General features: G+C 44.5%; 3 protein-coding genes across 6 annotated transcripts in view; 2 read left to right on the top strand and 1 right to left on the bottom strand.

Annotated features, from left to right (window-relative positions):
• The window catches only part of LOC147999010 (disks large homolog 5-like), a 133,020-nt gene that overhangs the window by 93,306 nt on the left and 22,396 nt on the right, over positions 1–17,318 (top strand). The gene's annotated exons all lie outside the window — the stretch shown is intronic.
• LOC147999014 (disks large homolog 5-like) overlaps positions 1–17,318 on the top strand; it is a 202,807-nt gene that overhangs the window by 82,486 nt on the left and 103,003 nt on the right. The window lies entirely within an intron of this gene.
• The window catches only part of LOC147999018 (disks large homolog 5-like), an 81,511-nt gene continuing 72,975 nt past the window's right edge, over positions 8,783–17,318 (bottom strand). Inside the window, exons 1-5 of one of the 2 annotated variants that reach the window (XM_087595936.1) lie at positions 12,960–13,116; positions 11,757–11,916; positions 10,415–10,558; positions 9,620–9,782; positions 8,784–9,275 (exon numbers count right to left, since the gene is read on the bottom strand). In XM_087595936.1, the coding sequence (XP_087452062.1) occupies positions 9,246–9,275; positions 9,620–9,782; positions 10,415–10,558; positions 11,757–11,916; positions 12,960–13,041 (579 nt within the window). In that variant the 5' untranslated portion in view covers positions 13,042–13,116 and the 3' untranslated portion in view covers positions 8,784–9,245. Of the gene's footprint in view, positions 9,276–9,619; positions 9,783–10,414; positions 10,559–11,756; positions 11,917–12,959; positions 13,117–17,318 lie in introns of those variants that run through there. The other variant, XM_087595938.1, reaches the window with a different exon arrangement.

The raw sequence follows: 17,318 nt of genomic DNA on the forward strand, positions 1-17,318 counted from the left end.
AATGCTTGAGGTAGGATGATCAGTAGTTTACTGGCCAGTCTGGGCTGTATGAGATGCTCTCCCTGAAATCAGAGTCAGCAAGAAATTCAGCATGAAAGCACTTTGTAAAGAAGCTCAATGACCCAGTTCAGAGCCTGGGACCCCGCACAGTAGGATAAAGTGACTCCCATGGCTTTTCCTCCACCTTCAACACTCATGCTTTGGCATGCACACCCCTACAAGGAGATCAATACACATGGAATAAAAAATTAAACAGAAACATTAATGAAGACAATGCAGATAATGTTTTAAAGGATCCCGGGAACCCTCACTTAGCACTTTCCTTTCCTTTGTCTTGGGAACAGCACCTGCACCAGAGACTGGAGACTTCCTGCAAGAGAGAGAGGAGAGATGCACTGTTCATTCAGCTAGAGAGCTGTGCAAAGACCAGAGCCACCCTCCTTTTTCTGACAGTGGGAGCTGGGCCCAAGTGTGGGCTGCTCCTACTAGAGGCACCACAAGAAGAGGACCCCCTTCCTCAAACCTTCCTGGAAGTCAGAGCACTGGCTATGGATGTCCCTCAGTCCTCAGAGGGCTTTCAGCGATGGCTCAGAGCCTGTTAGGACAGAGAGGGACCAGAGCTTCCCCCCAAAGCAAGATCCCTGTCTTATCTGACAGGTATGAGGGCTTAGGGATGGGACAGAGGATGTGACAAGGTTACATGTAGCACAGGGCTAGGTTAGTAAGGCAATCAAAGAGGAAAGAATCCTGGAACATTCCTCATCTGTTCTTTGTGCTATGTTCGTAGGGATGAGGGGCAGTGTGGGTAGAGGACTAGGACACAGCACAGCCTTCTCTGCACATGGTTAGCTTTCTAGGCTGCCTGGTCACTGTGACCAGCAAATTTTCAACTGTGCCATTCTACTACCAAGGCTGACACAACTGGTGCACCATGTAGCAATAGGACTTTACTGACTTAGCGACATTTGGAATCACACAATGATCATGTGTCACAGAAGAGTTTTTTTTTTTTTTAAGAAAAGGATTTTAAAAAACTAATTATTTTGTCCATCTGAGTACGCTGTCCCTGTTTTCAGACACAACAGTAAAGGGTAGTATATGAGAGTAGAAATGGTTATGAGACACAATGTGTGGTTGCTGGGGATTGAACTCAGATCCTCTGGAAGAGCAGTCAGTGGTCTTAACCACTGAGCCATCCCTCCAGCCCCAGTATACTGTATTTTCAATGTTGTTTGTTTTTATTTCCTTTTTCACGTATGTCTGTATGGCGTTTCTGTGAGTATAGGTGTGTGTGTGCCTGTTTAAAGGTCAGAGACAAACTGAGCACAGGTCCTCACCTACCTCTCATCCATGGCTGTGATTGCTAGGCTAGCCCTTCCCCCTAATCCTAGAGACTGTCCACTTTAGGTTCATATTTCCCAGTAGGAAGGGCAGGATGACAGACACTACTGCATCCAGGTTTACGTGGCTTCTAGGGACCTAAACTGTTGTTGGGCTTGTTCAGCATGAAAATAAATCCCATTTCACAGCCCTGGCTGGGCCAGGCAGCACACAGGTCTTTGCTGCTCTTGCAGAAGACTTGGGTTCAGTCTCCAGCACCCGGGTCAGGTGGCTCACAACCACCTGAGACTCCAGGTCCAGGTACTTCCAACCTCTTTCTGGATAAACCTACATGGCAAAAGCAGGGCTGGGAGCTGGAGGTTTCTGGTGTTGGCTTCTCCCTGCTGCAGTGGGCAAATCATGGGCATGTGAAACATATAACCCTGTAATTCTACAAAGTGCAGAAGCTCCTGAGGTCCCTCATGGTGCCCTAGAGCCTGTCCACCACTCATGGAGGCTTCGGGAACATGGCTTTTTCCTGACCTGTGTGCACTGTGCATCCTCACTCTCTACCCCTGCTTTTCGGGGTTGGAAGTCTCAGGTGTAGGAGGCGCCTACCATAGGCCTCTTCTCTCAGCATTTCAGCATTTTACCCACTTGACCTTCACCAAGCATCCTTTGCTCTACACAGTTACCTCAGCCTGTGACCCTCATCCTCCAGACTCTTGTGAAGCAAACACCCATGTGTGTGGAGCTCTCATAGTTAGCCAGGCTAAAGGGGAAGGCAGCAAATCCTTCATGAACTCTACAGCTCCTAAGGCCTAGGAAAATGTTTATACCGGGGCTAAACTCATGCTGACCTGTAAGACTACATTTTTCCTTTAAACAGAAGGATGTGTGGTGGTGTGGCACAGGCCTTTGATCCTAACACTTGGGAGGCAGAGGCAGACAGATTTCTGAATTCCAGGCCAGCTTCCTCTACAGAGCTAATTCCAGGTCAGCTACACAAAAAACAACACTGTCTCCAAGAGTAAATCAAAAAGAGAAAGAAAGAAAGAAAGAAAGAAAGAAAGAAAGAAAGAAAGAAAGAAAGAAAGATAGAAAGGAAGGAAGGAAGGAAGGATTCATATTTTGTATACAATGAGATGCCTGCCTGTCTATACCTGAACCACCATGTTAACTATAACTCTTGTCACATCTGTATTAATTCAAATACTGAAGGCCAAATGGTTAAATCTTAATGACTATACAATTGGGGGGTGGTGCTGAAGAGATGGTTGGTTTAGTGGCTAAGAGCAGAAGACCAAGGTTCAGTTCCCAGTGTCCACATGGTGGCTCCTATTAACCTGTAATTGCAATTCTAGGGAATCAGTCTGGACTTCACGGGCACCACACATACCACATGGTGCACAAGCATTTATTAGGTGAAGCACTCAGGCCCATAAAAATAAGTAAATAAAATATATGGTTAACAGACACTGTGATTCAGGAAGTTCTTAGTGACTTTGGTTATCATTTCTCTCTCCCAGAGACCTGTCTTCCTCATGCTCAGCCTCCCTGGCTTCTAGGACATTTCCTAGCTCTGTGGAGCATGAAGTACTCAACACCATAAGCCAAGCATTGCAAAGCCATCTGCACCTTCACTGCTACACCTTCTCCATGGCTGTGTCTAAAGGGAGAGACTTGGAATCCCACAGATGCAAGGACAAACCTGTTGGGCTATATGAGCCCAGCCACCCAATAGTCAGATCTACTCCTGTCCCTGGCTATGGCATGAGGCTCTTAAGACAAATTAATCTGAAGGATCTCAACAGCTATGCTGTTAGACCTCTCATTGCTCTGCCCAACCTACAAGCTCCTTTACTGGCTCAAATTCACACCCGAACTCCTCTCCTGCCTCAGCCACCATCAGCTCTTCTACTCCTCTCCACCTGTGCTCTGAAGAATCCACACTAAGGTGGACATTAACCTCTTGTGGACCTCCAGACGTATGCTTGTGATTACTCTTCATTGGCTGTTTTGTATAGGTAGGCGGGTTCTTCTACTCTCATGCAGAACACTGCTCACACATTTTGGAACTTACAACACCCTCTTGATTGAGAATCCTGACTAATGACTGACTGAACCTTCCATGCCTGAAGTCACCCTCTGTCTCCCAGTCCAAGATGAGAATCCCCACCCTAACCCCATAGTGTCCAGTTTCATCTCAGAAGCTAGGCTCTGTACTACCCAATATCATTTGGATCTTGGCCTCTAATTCTCTGTTAAATCGTTCCTCTCTTCTTTAAAACAAATTCATTTTGTTGTTTGTTTTTTGAGACAGGGTTTCTCTGTTTGGCCCTGGCTATTCTGACATGCTCTCTGTAGATCAGACTTGTCAGGAAGCCAGATATCTGCCTGCCTCGGCCTCTTAAGCACTGGGATTACTGGATTGTGCCAGCATGTTTAATTAAAAATTAATTAGTGGCAGTGCATGTTGGCACATGCCTTTAATTCCGTCCGTTGGGAGGCAGAGGCATTGTGAGTTCCAGGACAGCCAGGGCTATAAATTAACACCTTGTCTCAAAGAAAACAAGCCAAAAATGAAACAAAAAATGTTGCAATATGGTCTTAGGAATGTAACTGAGTCTGTTCTTGAACTCTGAATCCTCCCACTTTCACTCAGGTGCTAATCAGCAGGCTTCTGTCTTGACTTTCACTGAGCACTCAGGGCTGCCAGGACTGTTACCTCTCCCAGTGTAACTCCTGACTCTCTCATCAGCATCATCACAAAACTCCTACTAAGAATTAAGGAAACCTGAATTCTAAGGAACAGTCGGAGCTCCAGTATTTCCAAAGCTCACTCTAATACAGATGGATCCTATGCTGCAGTAAAATGGTCACAGCTGGAGGTCTTAATTCCAGGACTTGGGACAGAGGGGTTGGAGGATTTTGAATTCAAGGTTATTTTTATGTTACATTGTTGCTCAAAGCAAGTTGGGCTGCTACAAGATACCCTGTCTCAAAACTATACCAAACACACCTAAAATGAAACAGAGGAGTTTGAGTGGGCACAGATGGGAAAGCTGGGCACTTTATGGCTAAGCCACCTGCTGCCAGCACCAAAGTCCATGCACAGCCCCAATTCTGAGCTGTGTCTGGGACCCCACTTAGGAGCACGCACCAAAGTAGCTCAGATCCAGGGCTTTTGGTCTAAGAGGAATTCAGGCAGTCACACTTTGGATGCCAGTTCTCCAGCTCAACTGCCTGTCAGCCCAGGATCTGGTCTTAGTCATGGCTTGGCATCCCTAAATTCCTCCCAGCTGTGCTCTGAACTCACCCTGTGCCCCGTTCTGATGAATCTGCCATTCTCCATGGGAGTAGCCTCAAGAAGTCCCTCACATCTGAAGCACCACTCTGAGTGCACTAAATACTGCAGGGGAGGGGCGTGGCCAGCTGAGCACCCACCCCTTTCAGCTGTAGAACATTTAGCTCTAGAGTGAGCACTGCTGTGCATTGTGGAACTTAAGCAGTATCCCAGTCTTGGCCTGGGAAGAGCCATTGACACCCACACTTTCTGGGGTGACATTGTCTCCTGAGGATAGAGTCAGGTCAGGAGCAGCAACTGATGTTCACGAGAGACAAACTTTCTTCACCACCTGCCCATGCTGGCCCTAGGATCTGGGCTTTTTGGGTGACATGAGTGCTGAGCCCCCCAGGTAGATGGGTTTTCAGGGGTCAGGTGGTTATTGTCACCAAAGGTATCCACAAGGATAAGTCATACTGTACTAATTCCCATATTAGATCCCTTCTCACGGGTCACAGAGGCCGTGCTGGGTCCTAAATGTGGACCCAGGTTCCTGCGCACTTTTGAGGAGACTGGTCAGGGCGCAGGCTTCAGGACATTTTGTTTGAATTATTTTGGGGGATTTTATTTTTACTGTTGGGGACAAACCTAGGGCTGCCATGTGCTGGGAAAAGGCTTTGCCACAGCTGTAGATCATCCCTAATTATAAACTCCTAAATTCTCCCAATCCTGGAACTTTATAGGTCCCTCACATGATGCAACCTTTGGGGGATTCCTCACATAGAATCATGGGGTGGAATGCATCCCAAAGAGAGACAGTGGGAAATGTTCCCCAGTGTCTCCCTGTGGCTGTGGTGATGAGAGTGCTGACCAGTAGATGGCAGGGCCCATGTGAAACCCTTTTGTTTTCTACTTGAGTGGAATATTCACCATGCCTTTTTTTTTTTTCTTGAACCACAGGTTGCCCTGGAACTTACAGTCTTCCATCACTCTGACTCAGTTTCCCATGACTGGGATCACTGGCTTAAATTACTATGCCCATCTTTCTTTTTTTGTATTTATAAATCTTCTAAAAGCCAGAAGGATCTAGAATTTAAAATTTTGTGGTCCAAGGCATTTCCAACAGGGGATTCTTGACCTAGGAGTATCCAGACCAATTTTTATTGTGTGGGTCCTTCATTCCCATAACAGCTTATGCTTGACAAAGAGTTCCAAGGTGTGATGTCACTGGGGATCAGGCGGTGTCCCAAATAGCGGCACTGACTCAGGTTGTAATTTAGGCTGGAGAAACTTACTAGGACCCTGGTAATCCTAGCACCCTAGGGCCTTAGCTGTCCTTAATCAGATCTGGCTATGAATCAACTGCGCTTGAGGGTGGATTGGAATTCTAGTCACTGTGAGGCAGGAGCATTAGGACCCTACAGCCACTCTGGGCTCCATAGGAAGACCATGTTTCAATAGTAAAAGGGGTCACCTGCGAGTTCTTACTGTCTTCCCTGAGGCCTTCCTGCTGGAGTTAGAATAGCTGTCTCACCAAGTTGAAGTAGAGGGCAGAATGTTGGTGCCTTCTATAATGAGGACGAGTGACAGATAGTCTATGGAAATTCTAGTAAGATCTACAGGTATTTATGTCCTGTGCATGGGAATTGCTGGCTTCCCTGTGTCCTTTGCCTTTAATTTGCAGTCCATGGGGCACCTGGGAATGTCCCAAAACCAGGCTGCACACAGGGCTTGTCCCATGATTCTCACTTGCACCCAGTGCCTGCCTGATTGTCATAAGTCTAACAGAGCCACTGTATGCTCTCCTGACACCTGCAGAGAGCACTATATGGGACCCTACTATCCCGACATTGCCCATCAGTGTCTACAATGTCTCTATATGGCACTGAGATGGTCTAAGCTGCTTCCCGCCTATATGCTGCATCAGAATCTGACCATTCCTAATTTACTCCTCTCACACCCACACTAGAAGCCCTGTACCCACACTAGCCCCAGCTGGCCTGTTGCCTACTAACATCTCATGGACTCTGCCCCAATCCCCTGCCCTGCCCTGCCCTGCCCTGCCCTGCCCTGCCCTGCCCTGCTCCAATGCACTGCCCCAATGCCCTGCCCTGCCCCGCCCCAATGCCCTGCCCAATGCCCTGCCCTGCCCTGCCCCAATGCCCTGCTGTGCCCTGCCCCAAACCCCTGCCCTGCCCCAAACCCCTGCCCTGCCCCAATACCCTGCCCCAGTGCTCTGCCCTCCCCTGCCCTGCCACAATCCCCTGCCCTACCCTGCCCTGCCCCAATCCCTTGCCCTGCCCTGCCCTGCCCTCACTCAGCTGACATTGTGGACATCTCAAGAAAGTCAGTGGACAATGGCTGACACACTTGTCTGAAGACTGGAAATGTTTCTCGATCTTGGAGAGGAAAGAAGGACCCTCCACCTACACTTTCCTCTAAGGAAGTTTATTCAGGTGAGGGATGACAGGGACTGTTTTGTCTCATGTCACACATGTCAGTAGAAAATATCCTAGGTATTGGATGGCGCTGTTAGCATTAACAGAACAAAGCCCATAGTGTTGGGAAGGATAATACATTATGAGTAGGATTAGAAAACCCCAAGCCTCTTCCAGGTCCTAAGAGGGCAAAAAATAGCACCAAACATAGCATTAATGTGATAGGTTGGTTAAATCTAGTTACTAGGTTCTAGTGTGATACCTATGACCCTTTTTGTGTCATGGTCAGCTTATAATGACTAGAGGACCTAAGCTTGAGAGTCACCAATGCCTCTCCCTTGCTTCTCCAGCTGCTGAGCATTGAAAAGCCCTAATGAGACAGCATCTGTTTGCAGACATACTGGATTATTCTTCTTCACTTTATCGCTCTGAGTCACCTCCACTCTCAGTAAGTCAGTTTAATTCCATAAATTGGAAATGAGTCCCGTGGAACATATACTTTCTCAATACAATCACAGATTTCCATGTAAAAGGTGAAACATGAACTGTCCCACCTAAGCTCTGGGCTTGCACAGACGTGCTATGCAAAAGAAACATGTGGTCACAGCTGCAGTCTGCATTCACTATGGATGCTCTTGAGGTCCTCCCTGACCTGCATAGATTAAGATAATTATCTTGCTTTCTATCAAAAGAATTCATTATGCCAAGTTGGCCTGTAGAAGGAGGCTAGTCTCTTCAGTATTTTATCAGATGTGCTTAATGTATATAATCATCGATAGTAAGTGAAAGATCTGTTTGGAATTGAAACTGAGTGATGCTGGAGGATGATCCTGAATGCACAATGAGCAGTGGAGGCACCAGAGCCCGGTGTGGATGCCTAGCAGGCTGCCACATTGAGCAGGCACTGCTCAACCACCTGTACATACACATCTCCTGAGATCTCTCTCCTTAATGGGAGATGATGGCGTCCATCTAGTATAGCACATGCCCTGGAAGGACAAAAGCCACCTGCAGGAGATGTGGTGATGACACACAGGTTAGAGCATCTGCTGCTCTCTCAGAAGAACCACATGGTCCCTAACAATCATTTACAATGGGGAATGCTATTCCCTCTTTTGGATCATGAGGGAAATGCACTGAGGAGTGCATACATACATACATACATTTGAAAAAAAAAAGATCCATTGAGTTAAATGATAAAAATAAATATAATCAGCAACAATAAAAAACACAGCATATGAATGATCAAGTGAAACAGCACCTATAAAAACCTATTTCCCAAAATGACGTTAATGGTCATTATCTTTGTGGTTTAATACTAATGCTGTATTGTAAGAAAAACTGAGGAACATGGTTCTCAATTAGGATTATTCTATATTCCTTTGTGAAAGTTGTCATTTTACTGCAGCTCTACAGGCATGAGTGTGTGTTACTCAATATCTGGTGCACACAGTCAATAAGGAATGTGTGTTGTAGACTGATATAGACTAGGATGAGAAGAATACATGACAGCATGGATACAGTATGTCAGTGATTACATCATAAAGTGTGTGTCCATAAAAAAAGTCACATTATCCACACAAAAGACACTATCACCCTGTGTACCCCTTGGTGGCTTTGAATTCCCTATTTACCCATGCTGCCTGGTCCATGCAAAGATCCATATCCAGCTGTCAGTTCTAAGTCTACAGGAGGGGAAAGGACCCTTGAATAAGATGGTCTTAAGAGTCAAGAGTTTCAAATCAATTTTTATTCATAAGGAGTACAATTTACAAAAAACAGGAATAAAATGAATACCTAAAATGGTATAAAATGAAAAACAGTAACAAGAATATATAAGTATGAAATAACAAAAAGAAAACTTCAATGAAAATCATAACCAAAAACATTTCTTAACAGCATTTTCTTAATGAACATTTAGAAACACAGTTGTAGTGCTGTTTCTCCTCTAGGACGTGAGATGTCAAGGCAGTCCCCTCAGTTGTCTCTCAAATGGTGTTGTCGGTATGAGAGAGGAGAAAGACCTCAACCAGACAGGCTGGCATACGGATACATAAATGTAGGGTCTCTATACATTGAGGAAATTATCTGAGAAGAAGAATATTCACCCACAAAAAGTCTTTGACTGTGAGGATTGTCGTCACAGGGAACTCCTGAGAGAGAAACTCATTCTTCAGGGGGCTGTCTTCCTGGGATCCGTCCTATTCCATGTCTCCTGCAGTTCCTGAGACCTGGGAGAAGAAGGCAGCTATTAAGACACGGATGTGGTGGGGACACGCATACCAGCTGTCAAGTTGCTGCCTTCAGTCATGTGATATGTTATTCCTCTGTCACCATTTCTGGATTGCAGTTTCAAAAAGGGCAGAGAAGTATAATTGCCCATAATTCAGTTTCTGAAGAGTGGTTAACATCCCAGAATACTTGTGCATAGACAGAGCAATGAATAACTCTATCACATGAGGTGGGTGACTGACTGGGTGTGGGGAGATTAGAAAGGTGATAGGGGAAGCAAAGATGTATCCAATAGGCAAATGGTATCAGACATTGTTAATCTGACTCAGCTGCTTGTTCCTACCACATTTTGCTGGGTCTGGAGGTTGCTGGTCTTCTCCTGTTCGTCTTCATCATTCGGGTTCAACTCAAACAAATATCGCTGTAACTCCTTGCACTCCTGCTTCAATGTGACCAACTTCTTCTTCATACATGCCTGGTCCATCAGGAGCCGGCTGTGCAGGTTGCTGGAAACACACTCTGCATAGTAAGATCCTGAAGCCTCTTCCTCCCATTCCAACTGCCAAATCCCACAAACTCCACCAGGACCCAGATTCCCATAAAGACTTCGTAGAATACATCTCCATACATGTAAGGCTGCTGCACAAATAGCAAACGGCCAATCCAGGGAAGAATAAATTGTTTCTGTGACCCAAGCACCAATAAGAGTCCATGTCTCTCCAAAAGAACAAGGGATCTACAACTATCCATGAAAGCCCAATGCATCGGGGCAACATCAATTAGTAGGCAGTAAACAACCACAAGAGGACAGTAGAACCAAGGGAGGTCATGCTAACCATGTGGTCCACACATTCAGCTTTGTTAAACCTGGTATGACCCCAGAGGCCCAGGTCGGCCTAATAACACTCTGATGCCTGAATCAGTATAGATCTATCCAGAGCCTTCTAAAGATGCATAGACACTGTGGTGAGAAGTCACAGTCTCTTATGGAACTGAAACTGAGTCCAAAAGACCCACGGCACAGTGATATTTAAACAGCAGAAGACATGGACCCAGAGCTGCAGGCTCTCCAGTCCAGAACAAAGAGAGGCAGCAATGGATATTCCACAAGTGATGGGCCCTTCTGACCAGTACTTACCGATAGAAGTTAATCTCCTTCTTGAGCTCCTGAAATTTCTCACGATGTTCAATGTTCTTTGTGTCTAAGTTGTGCAGTAATGACATGACCTGTTTCTCCTTTATCTTCAAGTTTTCATAAAATGGATTTGGCCTGAAGTACGGGCTGGCCCCAGGAAGATAGAACCCAATGAACATCGAGGTTTAGGATTATATGAACTCAGGCTGCGTCCTGTACTACCCCAGCCCTGGAAGGACACTTTCTGAATTCTACATATTTGGATCTTCTTCAGCTTCAGAAACTTGGAATTGTGTGCCCAGGATAACAGAAGCTAAGCACCCAGATAAAGGGTTCCCTGGCTCACTTTTTTCAATCAGGAGGGCTGGATCTGCATTCAAACCTGTTATGCTGTCAAGAGCCTAGGCCATAGAGCTTACCCAACCACACACACACACACACACACACACACACACACACACACACACACACTTCCAGAAACCTCTGATTTCATTTTTCCTGTTTTGACAAGTGGAATGCTACAAGCCGAATAACTAATATTCTAGAGGCAGACAGTACACATAATTCTGGAGATGAGACCAGATATTGCCACAAACTTATAATCTGCCCAAGGCATACAAATGTATAGACAAATGTGACCACACAGGCAAAGAACTGTGCTGTTGAAAGTGGGGCTTCCAAAATAAAGCACTCACACCTCCATGAAACTATTATACAGGTAAATCCTGAGGTCAAAAAACAGACCCCTAAATTCCAAGGGTGGAGGGACACAGAAACATATAAAAGTTGTGCATATGCATGCAGACCTGTGCACACACAGACACACAAACTGGGACACACCCACAAGAAAAGGAAAGTAAACAGACTCAGAGAATGAGAAAGAGAGACAAATATGGAAAGAGCACAATGAGAATCAGTAGAAATGTATGCACCATTACTGTCTCGGAATTTAAGGCACAGAGACAAGAAGGAACAGGCCTGAGCCTCAGGACTTCTAGTTAAGCATTGATATGAACACTGTGGGACCTGTCACCTAAGGGTGCTGCCATGAGATGATAGCATTCAGTCACCTTCCTAGCAAGTACAAACACTCTCCATAAACTCACAGCACCTAGAACCTTGCAAAGCTACCACCTGTCAAGGGCTTTCCAATTGTACACTGGGAACTCATGCCCAAGTGACTTTATCCCTGAAATCTTCACTCAGATCACAAGTTCAGATTTTCAACAGGTGGAATCAGAGGGTCCATTTCCAAACTCACTCCTCAGTAAGGGTCAGGTTCTGCATCTCCTCTCTATGGGAGATGAGGTTTAGAACAAGGTCGTTTTCTTGGAGCAATGCATACCTCTTGCTCATGGATCCACCTGTCACATAAAGGAGGCGATCTGTCAGCTCATTTCTCTCCTTGGTAGTTAGCTCCAGTTCTCTATTCAGCCTCTCCTCTTCCTCATTGGCCTGCACCTTGTTTTGGACATTTTCAGGGGATGACGTCTGTCTGCAGGCCTCTGTAAGTAGAAGAATACAAGTGAACCCGCATGGGGCGAATGCATAGAGCATACACAGACCACAGTGTCGCCCAAACAGGAGAACATGCTTGGAAGCCAGTGTCACTGCAAGGAGTTTGGTCTATGTGTAAGAGGCATCTTAAGTGGATCACAGTTCCCCCACTACTATATACAGACCAAGAGATGTGAGCAGCCAGGTGTTCCCTATGCCCAACCACACAGGCTTACAAGTACCAGAAAGATGCCTTCTCCAGGATTATTATCAGGTACGCAGGCTACAACCTGGTTTCAGAAGTCAGATCATCAATTCAGCATCCACAATGACTTGATTGATCAGGGATACTCAGATATCCTACACTGTTACTCTAGTCCAATGACTTTGCATTAAAAAGTCATATAGGGGGAGGACATGGTCAACAGACTCATTAATTCCCCCTACAGAAATGACAAATGCCCCAGAAGTGCCAATAGGTTACAAGCTCTTTCTCTACCTGCTCCGTATAGTTGGCTACTGTAGAAAAATATCTGCCACACAGAACCTCTAATATATGAAGGTAAGATTGGCCCCGTCAGCCAGAGGTAGTCAAAGGAGTTCTAAGAATATAAGGTCATGGCCAGGAGCACAGTTCTCTCCCTCTTACTACTGTCAGATAGTCACTGAATTTAAAGAAGCAATGAAAGTGAAGTACATTGATGCCCTGTTTAATTCAGAAAAGTTATACACTCCATGACTACTTATGGTGTTATTATATCAATTTAACATACCGAATGCACTGTAAAAGTAAAGACTAGAAGTTCACCCAATAATAGCATAGGCACTGCCATATCCTCCATGTGGTTATGGAGAAACTAATGATGTGAAAACCTTGACTTTCAGGAATTGTGATAATCATGGAATTCAATATCTGTGGAGATGTTCCAGTGGTTGTGGCCCATTACTAAAAAGGCCAGCGGAAGACCCCCACACACAAACCTGACAGGAAGCTCAACATACACTGCCCAGAACTTACTCCACATTCCCCATGTCCTCTGTCCATCATTACCTTTAGGTTTCGTTTGCTTCACTCTAGACTCTTCTCTATCAACATCAGCTCTCCCAAAGCGCCTACAAAGACGGGCAAACATGTCTGTGGATATATCCTTTGGACACTAAGAGAAAAAGTATGGAATTGGTTGTCACAACGGTACTGGTGACATCACAGGGATTCCAAGGTCTCTCTAGGAGACAATAGAATGTCCACGAAGGGACGGCTGATGTCATGGAGAACAGACTTTGCCTCCCTGCTAATGTTCTCCCTGTACTGAGCAAAAGCTGATGGACCCTTTTCAGGGGACTTCCTTGTGGCATAGCCACTGAGCACCACATGCTTCCAAAGCCAAATTTGGCTCTAGGCTTGATTGGAAAAACCTAAGTCATTGCTATGTATCTAAATGAGTGCTTCCTCCCCAATCCCTGCACAGAAATGTTTCATCCTACCTCAAATTCTCCTCAGTCAGCAATATTACCCATTAAAGATTACTGAGAAATCACACCAGTTCCTATAAGTAGCCAAAGAGGTCTCCTGTCTCATCATGTGCAGGTGCATGAAATCACATGCAGAAATAGCCTGTAGGGTAGGTTGCGATGTGGGTGTGTGTTATAGGTACAACCTGAAGCTTTGTGCTTAACATTTGACAGTTGCCACCAGATTCCTTAGGAGAAAGAATTGCATTCATTATGGTCCTGGCAACAATGTGGTGATCTGTTAGCAGAGGAAACTGAAATATTGGATTCACCAGTGAATGCACCCTCAGGCTGAGTGTGGGGCTCTCCTCTTTGCACTTAAGTTACCAAAGCAGGATTGCTTACAGGCTTCTCTAAGCTATAATGTGTGATTTCATCTGAAAAATAAAATAGTCAGCAGATGTGTGTGTGTGTGGGGGGGAGGTGCAGCCAAAGGAGTAGGACAAGCTTAGAGACATAACTCAGTGGACAGAATAAGAAACAAGCATCTTCACTTCTGTTTCATGGATCACCCCACAAAACACAAAAGCATCTATCGTACTAAAAAAAAAAAACCAAATTATTTTATTGAATGCATACACTAAAGTATTAGTAGCAAAGCTCAAATTTTGGGGGCAGATCCATGACTTGAACTATCTTCCGGACAACATATAAAGCAATAAATAAATAAATAAATAAATAAGAAAAATACAGAAAAAATACAAAAACACAAAAAGCACGAGCCTCTCATGTGAAGTTACAGAAGAGTGATCCAGTGGTCACTTCTGACCAGGCCATTTTAGCTGTGACGGTGCATAGTGACCCTTAATTTGATGGGTCCTACATAAAGCTTTGTGCAATATTGTCATTTTAACAAACCTCATCCAGAATATACATAACGACACAGGATATGATCACAATGTCCTTGCTGTGTATCAAGTTATTTTTCTGTGTCCTTGATTGTCAGGCATATTACAGCAAAATCTGAGATGGCTGGTAGACTTGGAAGAAAGTGGATATGAAAGATCCCCATTTATATATCAGTACAGCCATTTCTTAAGAATGAGAATCTTTTAAGCTGGCCTTCGCTTAGACCCTTGACATTAGACAATAGAGCAGAAAGTACAGAAAGCACATTCCCACCCACTCTCTAGGAAGCTGCCTGACCATAAGAACAGAGGGTATAGAACATATTTACTGCAGGGCAATTACAAGACAGGAAACATCTCTGGGAAGCTGACTGACCACTATAGAAGTGAGATATCCTTGGTACTGAATGCAGCTGTGCTATAGGCTGACATCGCTATAGCCTTGTCCTGGGAACTCCAGAAGGGAAACACCTGCCAAGACAGATATCCTTGGTCCTTGTCCTGGGAACCCCAGGATAAGAAAACATATATCAAGTCAGACGTCCTTCATACTGAAATAGCTGCATTGATGTTGTTACGGCCTTATCCCAGGAATTCCAGGACGAGAAACATCTGCCTAGATATCCTTGGCACCGAAATAGCTGAGCTAATGAAACTGTGTAATCTTAACTGACTATTTAAGCTGTACATTTCTGTTGTTTGAGCCTCCTCACATCCCTCCTGCGTGAGGACTGTGTCAAGCCCCAGTGCATTGGTATCCCAAAGTAAACCTCTTGTTTTTACATCAAGACTGAGTCCTGTGTGTTCATGGGGTGGTGATTGTCCTCAGGACTGGAGCGAGAGTCTCCTCTGTCTGAGGGTCTTTCAGATAAAGCTATAGTTGTGGGTTACACACCTCAGCTCTCATTGGCTAATGCTGTCCTCACAGTCCTTGGAGGCCCCTTTGTAAGACTACCTGTTGGAAAGTGGAAGCAGCTTTATTTGAGCTCAAAGTGAACAGGACGAGCAACTTAGAGAACAAGATGGGGTAATTGAGACCCTGTCTAAAACCAGCACAGAAACCCACCCTTCAATCAAAGCATCATCTACCAATTCTTGAATTTTTACCATTCTCTGCCAACCAGTCTTTCATTCAGGAAAGGTAGAAAAGAACTGGAAATGATCTTTGTATTCTAAGGACCTCGATCTGTCTTTCCTTAGGTCAACGTTAAGAACAAATGAAATGGGTATCACCATCTGAATAACTTACTATTACCTACTCAGCATTTCTAGCCTAATACTGTGCCTATGGCAATCTCAAGCTTCCCCGAGTGTTGCTGCCCCAGCAAGAAGAATGAAGAACTGAGGTCAAACCCCAGTGAACCTTTCAAGGGGTTAGAAGAAAGCCATCAGAGATACTGAACTTCTTTGTCCTTAGATTAAATCAAGATGATACAACATGAATAGATTGTGCTATTCAACCTTACATCTTCCACACAACCCCACCTATCTGAGTTCATTGCTTGGCAGAATTCATGCCCCACCATCCTAGATATTTCTTGATTCATTGCTGCCAAGGGCCAGGTTTCCTGAGTTTTGTTTTTTATAGAATTGGGTGTAGTCAATCATAGTTGCCCTCTGTAAGAAATGACAAATATCTATAATAACTGACCACACTGTACTTGTGTATACAAGTACAGTAGTGGAAAATTCAGCATAACTGAGGAGTGGGAAATCACCACTGTGTCCTGGCCTTTCTCTGCCCATATCACAGCTCACAGGCAGCTGGGGCAAACCTTGAGTTCCTCTGTAGAAACAGAGTGAGGATGAATGGACACTGAGCAGGCAGAGCAACACAGCTGATGCAACTCAGTTCCAGCAACAAACACATTATTTGTTTCCCATCTTAACAGCTTGTTTTGAGGACTTGTCCCCACACCTAGCTTAAACACAGCAATTTTCATACATGCCAGCCTGCTATTTCATATTGTTGCTGTAATACGCCTCCACATCATAGATTTCAAAAAAGAAAGATAATAAACCTGACAGTGAGAAGGGTGATGCTTGTCAACATCTAGTGCGTTGGCGGCCCAGGTACGGTCACAAATAACCAGGACACAGGGGATGCAGAGCAAAGGCAGATGCAACTGCATGCAGCTGCAAGTTTATTAACCCTTATATAGGCATGAATATGAATTACCTCACTTTCCCTTTTGGCAAGATATAATAAGATCGTTATTCCCATGATACCAGGAACAACCGAGGCAAGACTAGGCAAAGAAGTAAGACTAAGCAAAGGCTTCTTCTTAAAATATCTGTATAGCAAATCACCCCTCTTCCTAGTATCACAATATCCTTGTCATAACCCAGAGAGCATGAGAGCTGCTTCCACAAAATAGGACATAGTACAACATAGTGTGAGGTAAAGTGAGGAAAACATTTCCTTCTCAAGGGCAGCGTTCCAGCCCCTGCTTGCATCTCTCAGCAGTCTTTCTTTGATCCTGTCTGGGAAGTGTATCTCAATGACTCCACAATTTCTTTCTTTGTTCTTTTGTTTTAAAAGTAACACTGTCTATAACACAGCTAAATGTCCTCGAAGGGGTTTAATCATGCAAAAAGAAAGCAATATAATATATAATATAGGCAACCTTTAATGAGTGTATCTATTTTCTTAGGTGTATTTTTCAGATATCTTCCCAGATCTGGATTTAACTTTGGTAATTGTTATCTGTCTAGAAAATCAGGAATATCAAATAAATATTTCTGTTTTCTGGCGTAAAGTCCTCGGGAGTAAGAACTAATGATTTTGGAATTTGCTCCGTGTCTGTTGTTATGTCCCTCATTTCATTTCTGATTTTTAATTCATGTATTGTCTCTCTTGTGCATTGTTAGTTTGAGGAAGGGGTTGTCTCTCTTGTGGATCATCTCAAAAAAAAAAAAAAGAGGAAGAAAAGACAGCTCTTGCTTTCCTTGACTTTGTATTTTTCTCTTTGTTTCTAAAGGCTTGATTTCAACCCTGAGTTTATTGCCCTTCATCAGATCCTACCAGACTCTCTATGGGATGAGGCTTT

This window comes from Rattus norvegicus, chromosome 19 (assembly GCF_021556685.1).
Source record: "Rattus norvegicus strain SHRSP/BbbUtx chromosome 19, alternate assembly SHRSP_T2T, whole genome shotgun sequence".
In the NCBI taxonomy this organism is placed as follows: domain Eukaryota; kingdom Metazoa; phylum Chordata; class Mammalia; order Rodentia; family Muridae; genus Rattus; species Rattus norvegicus.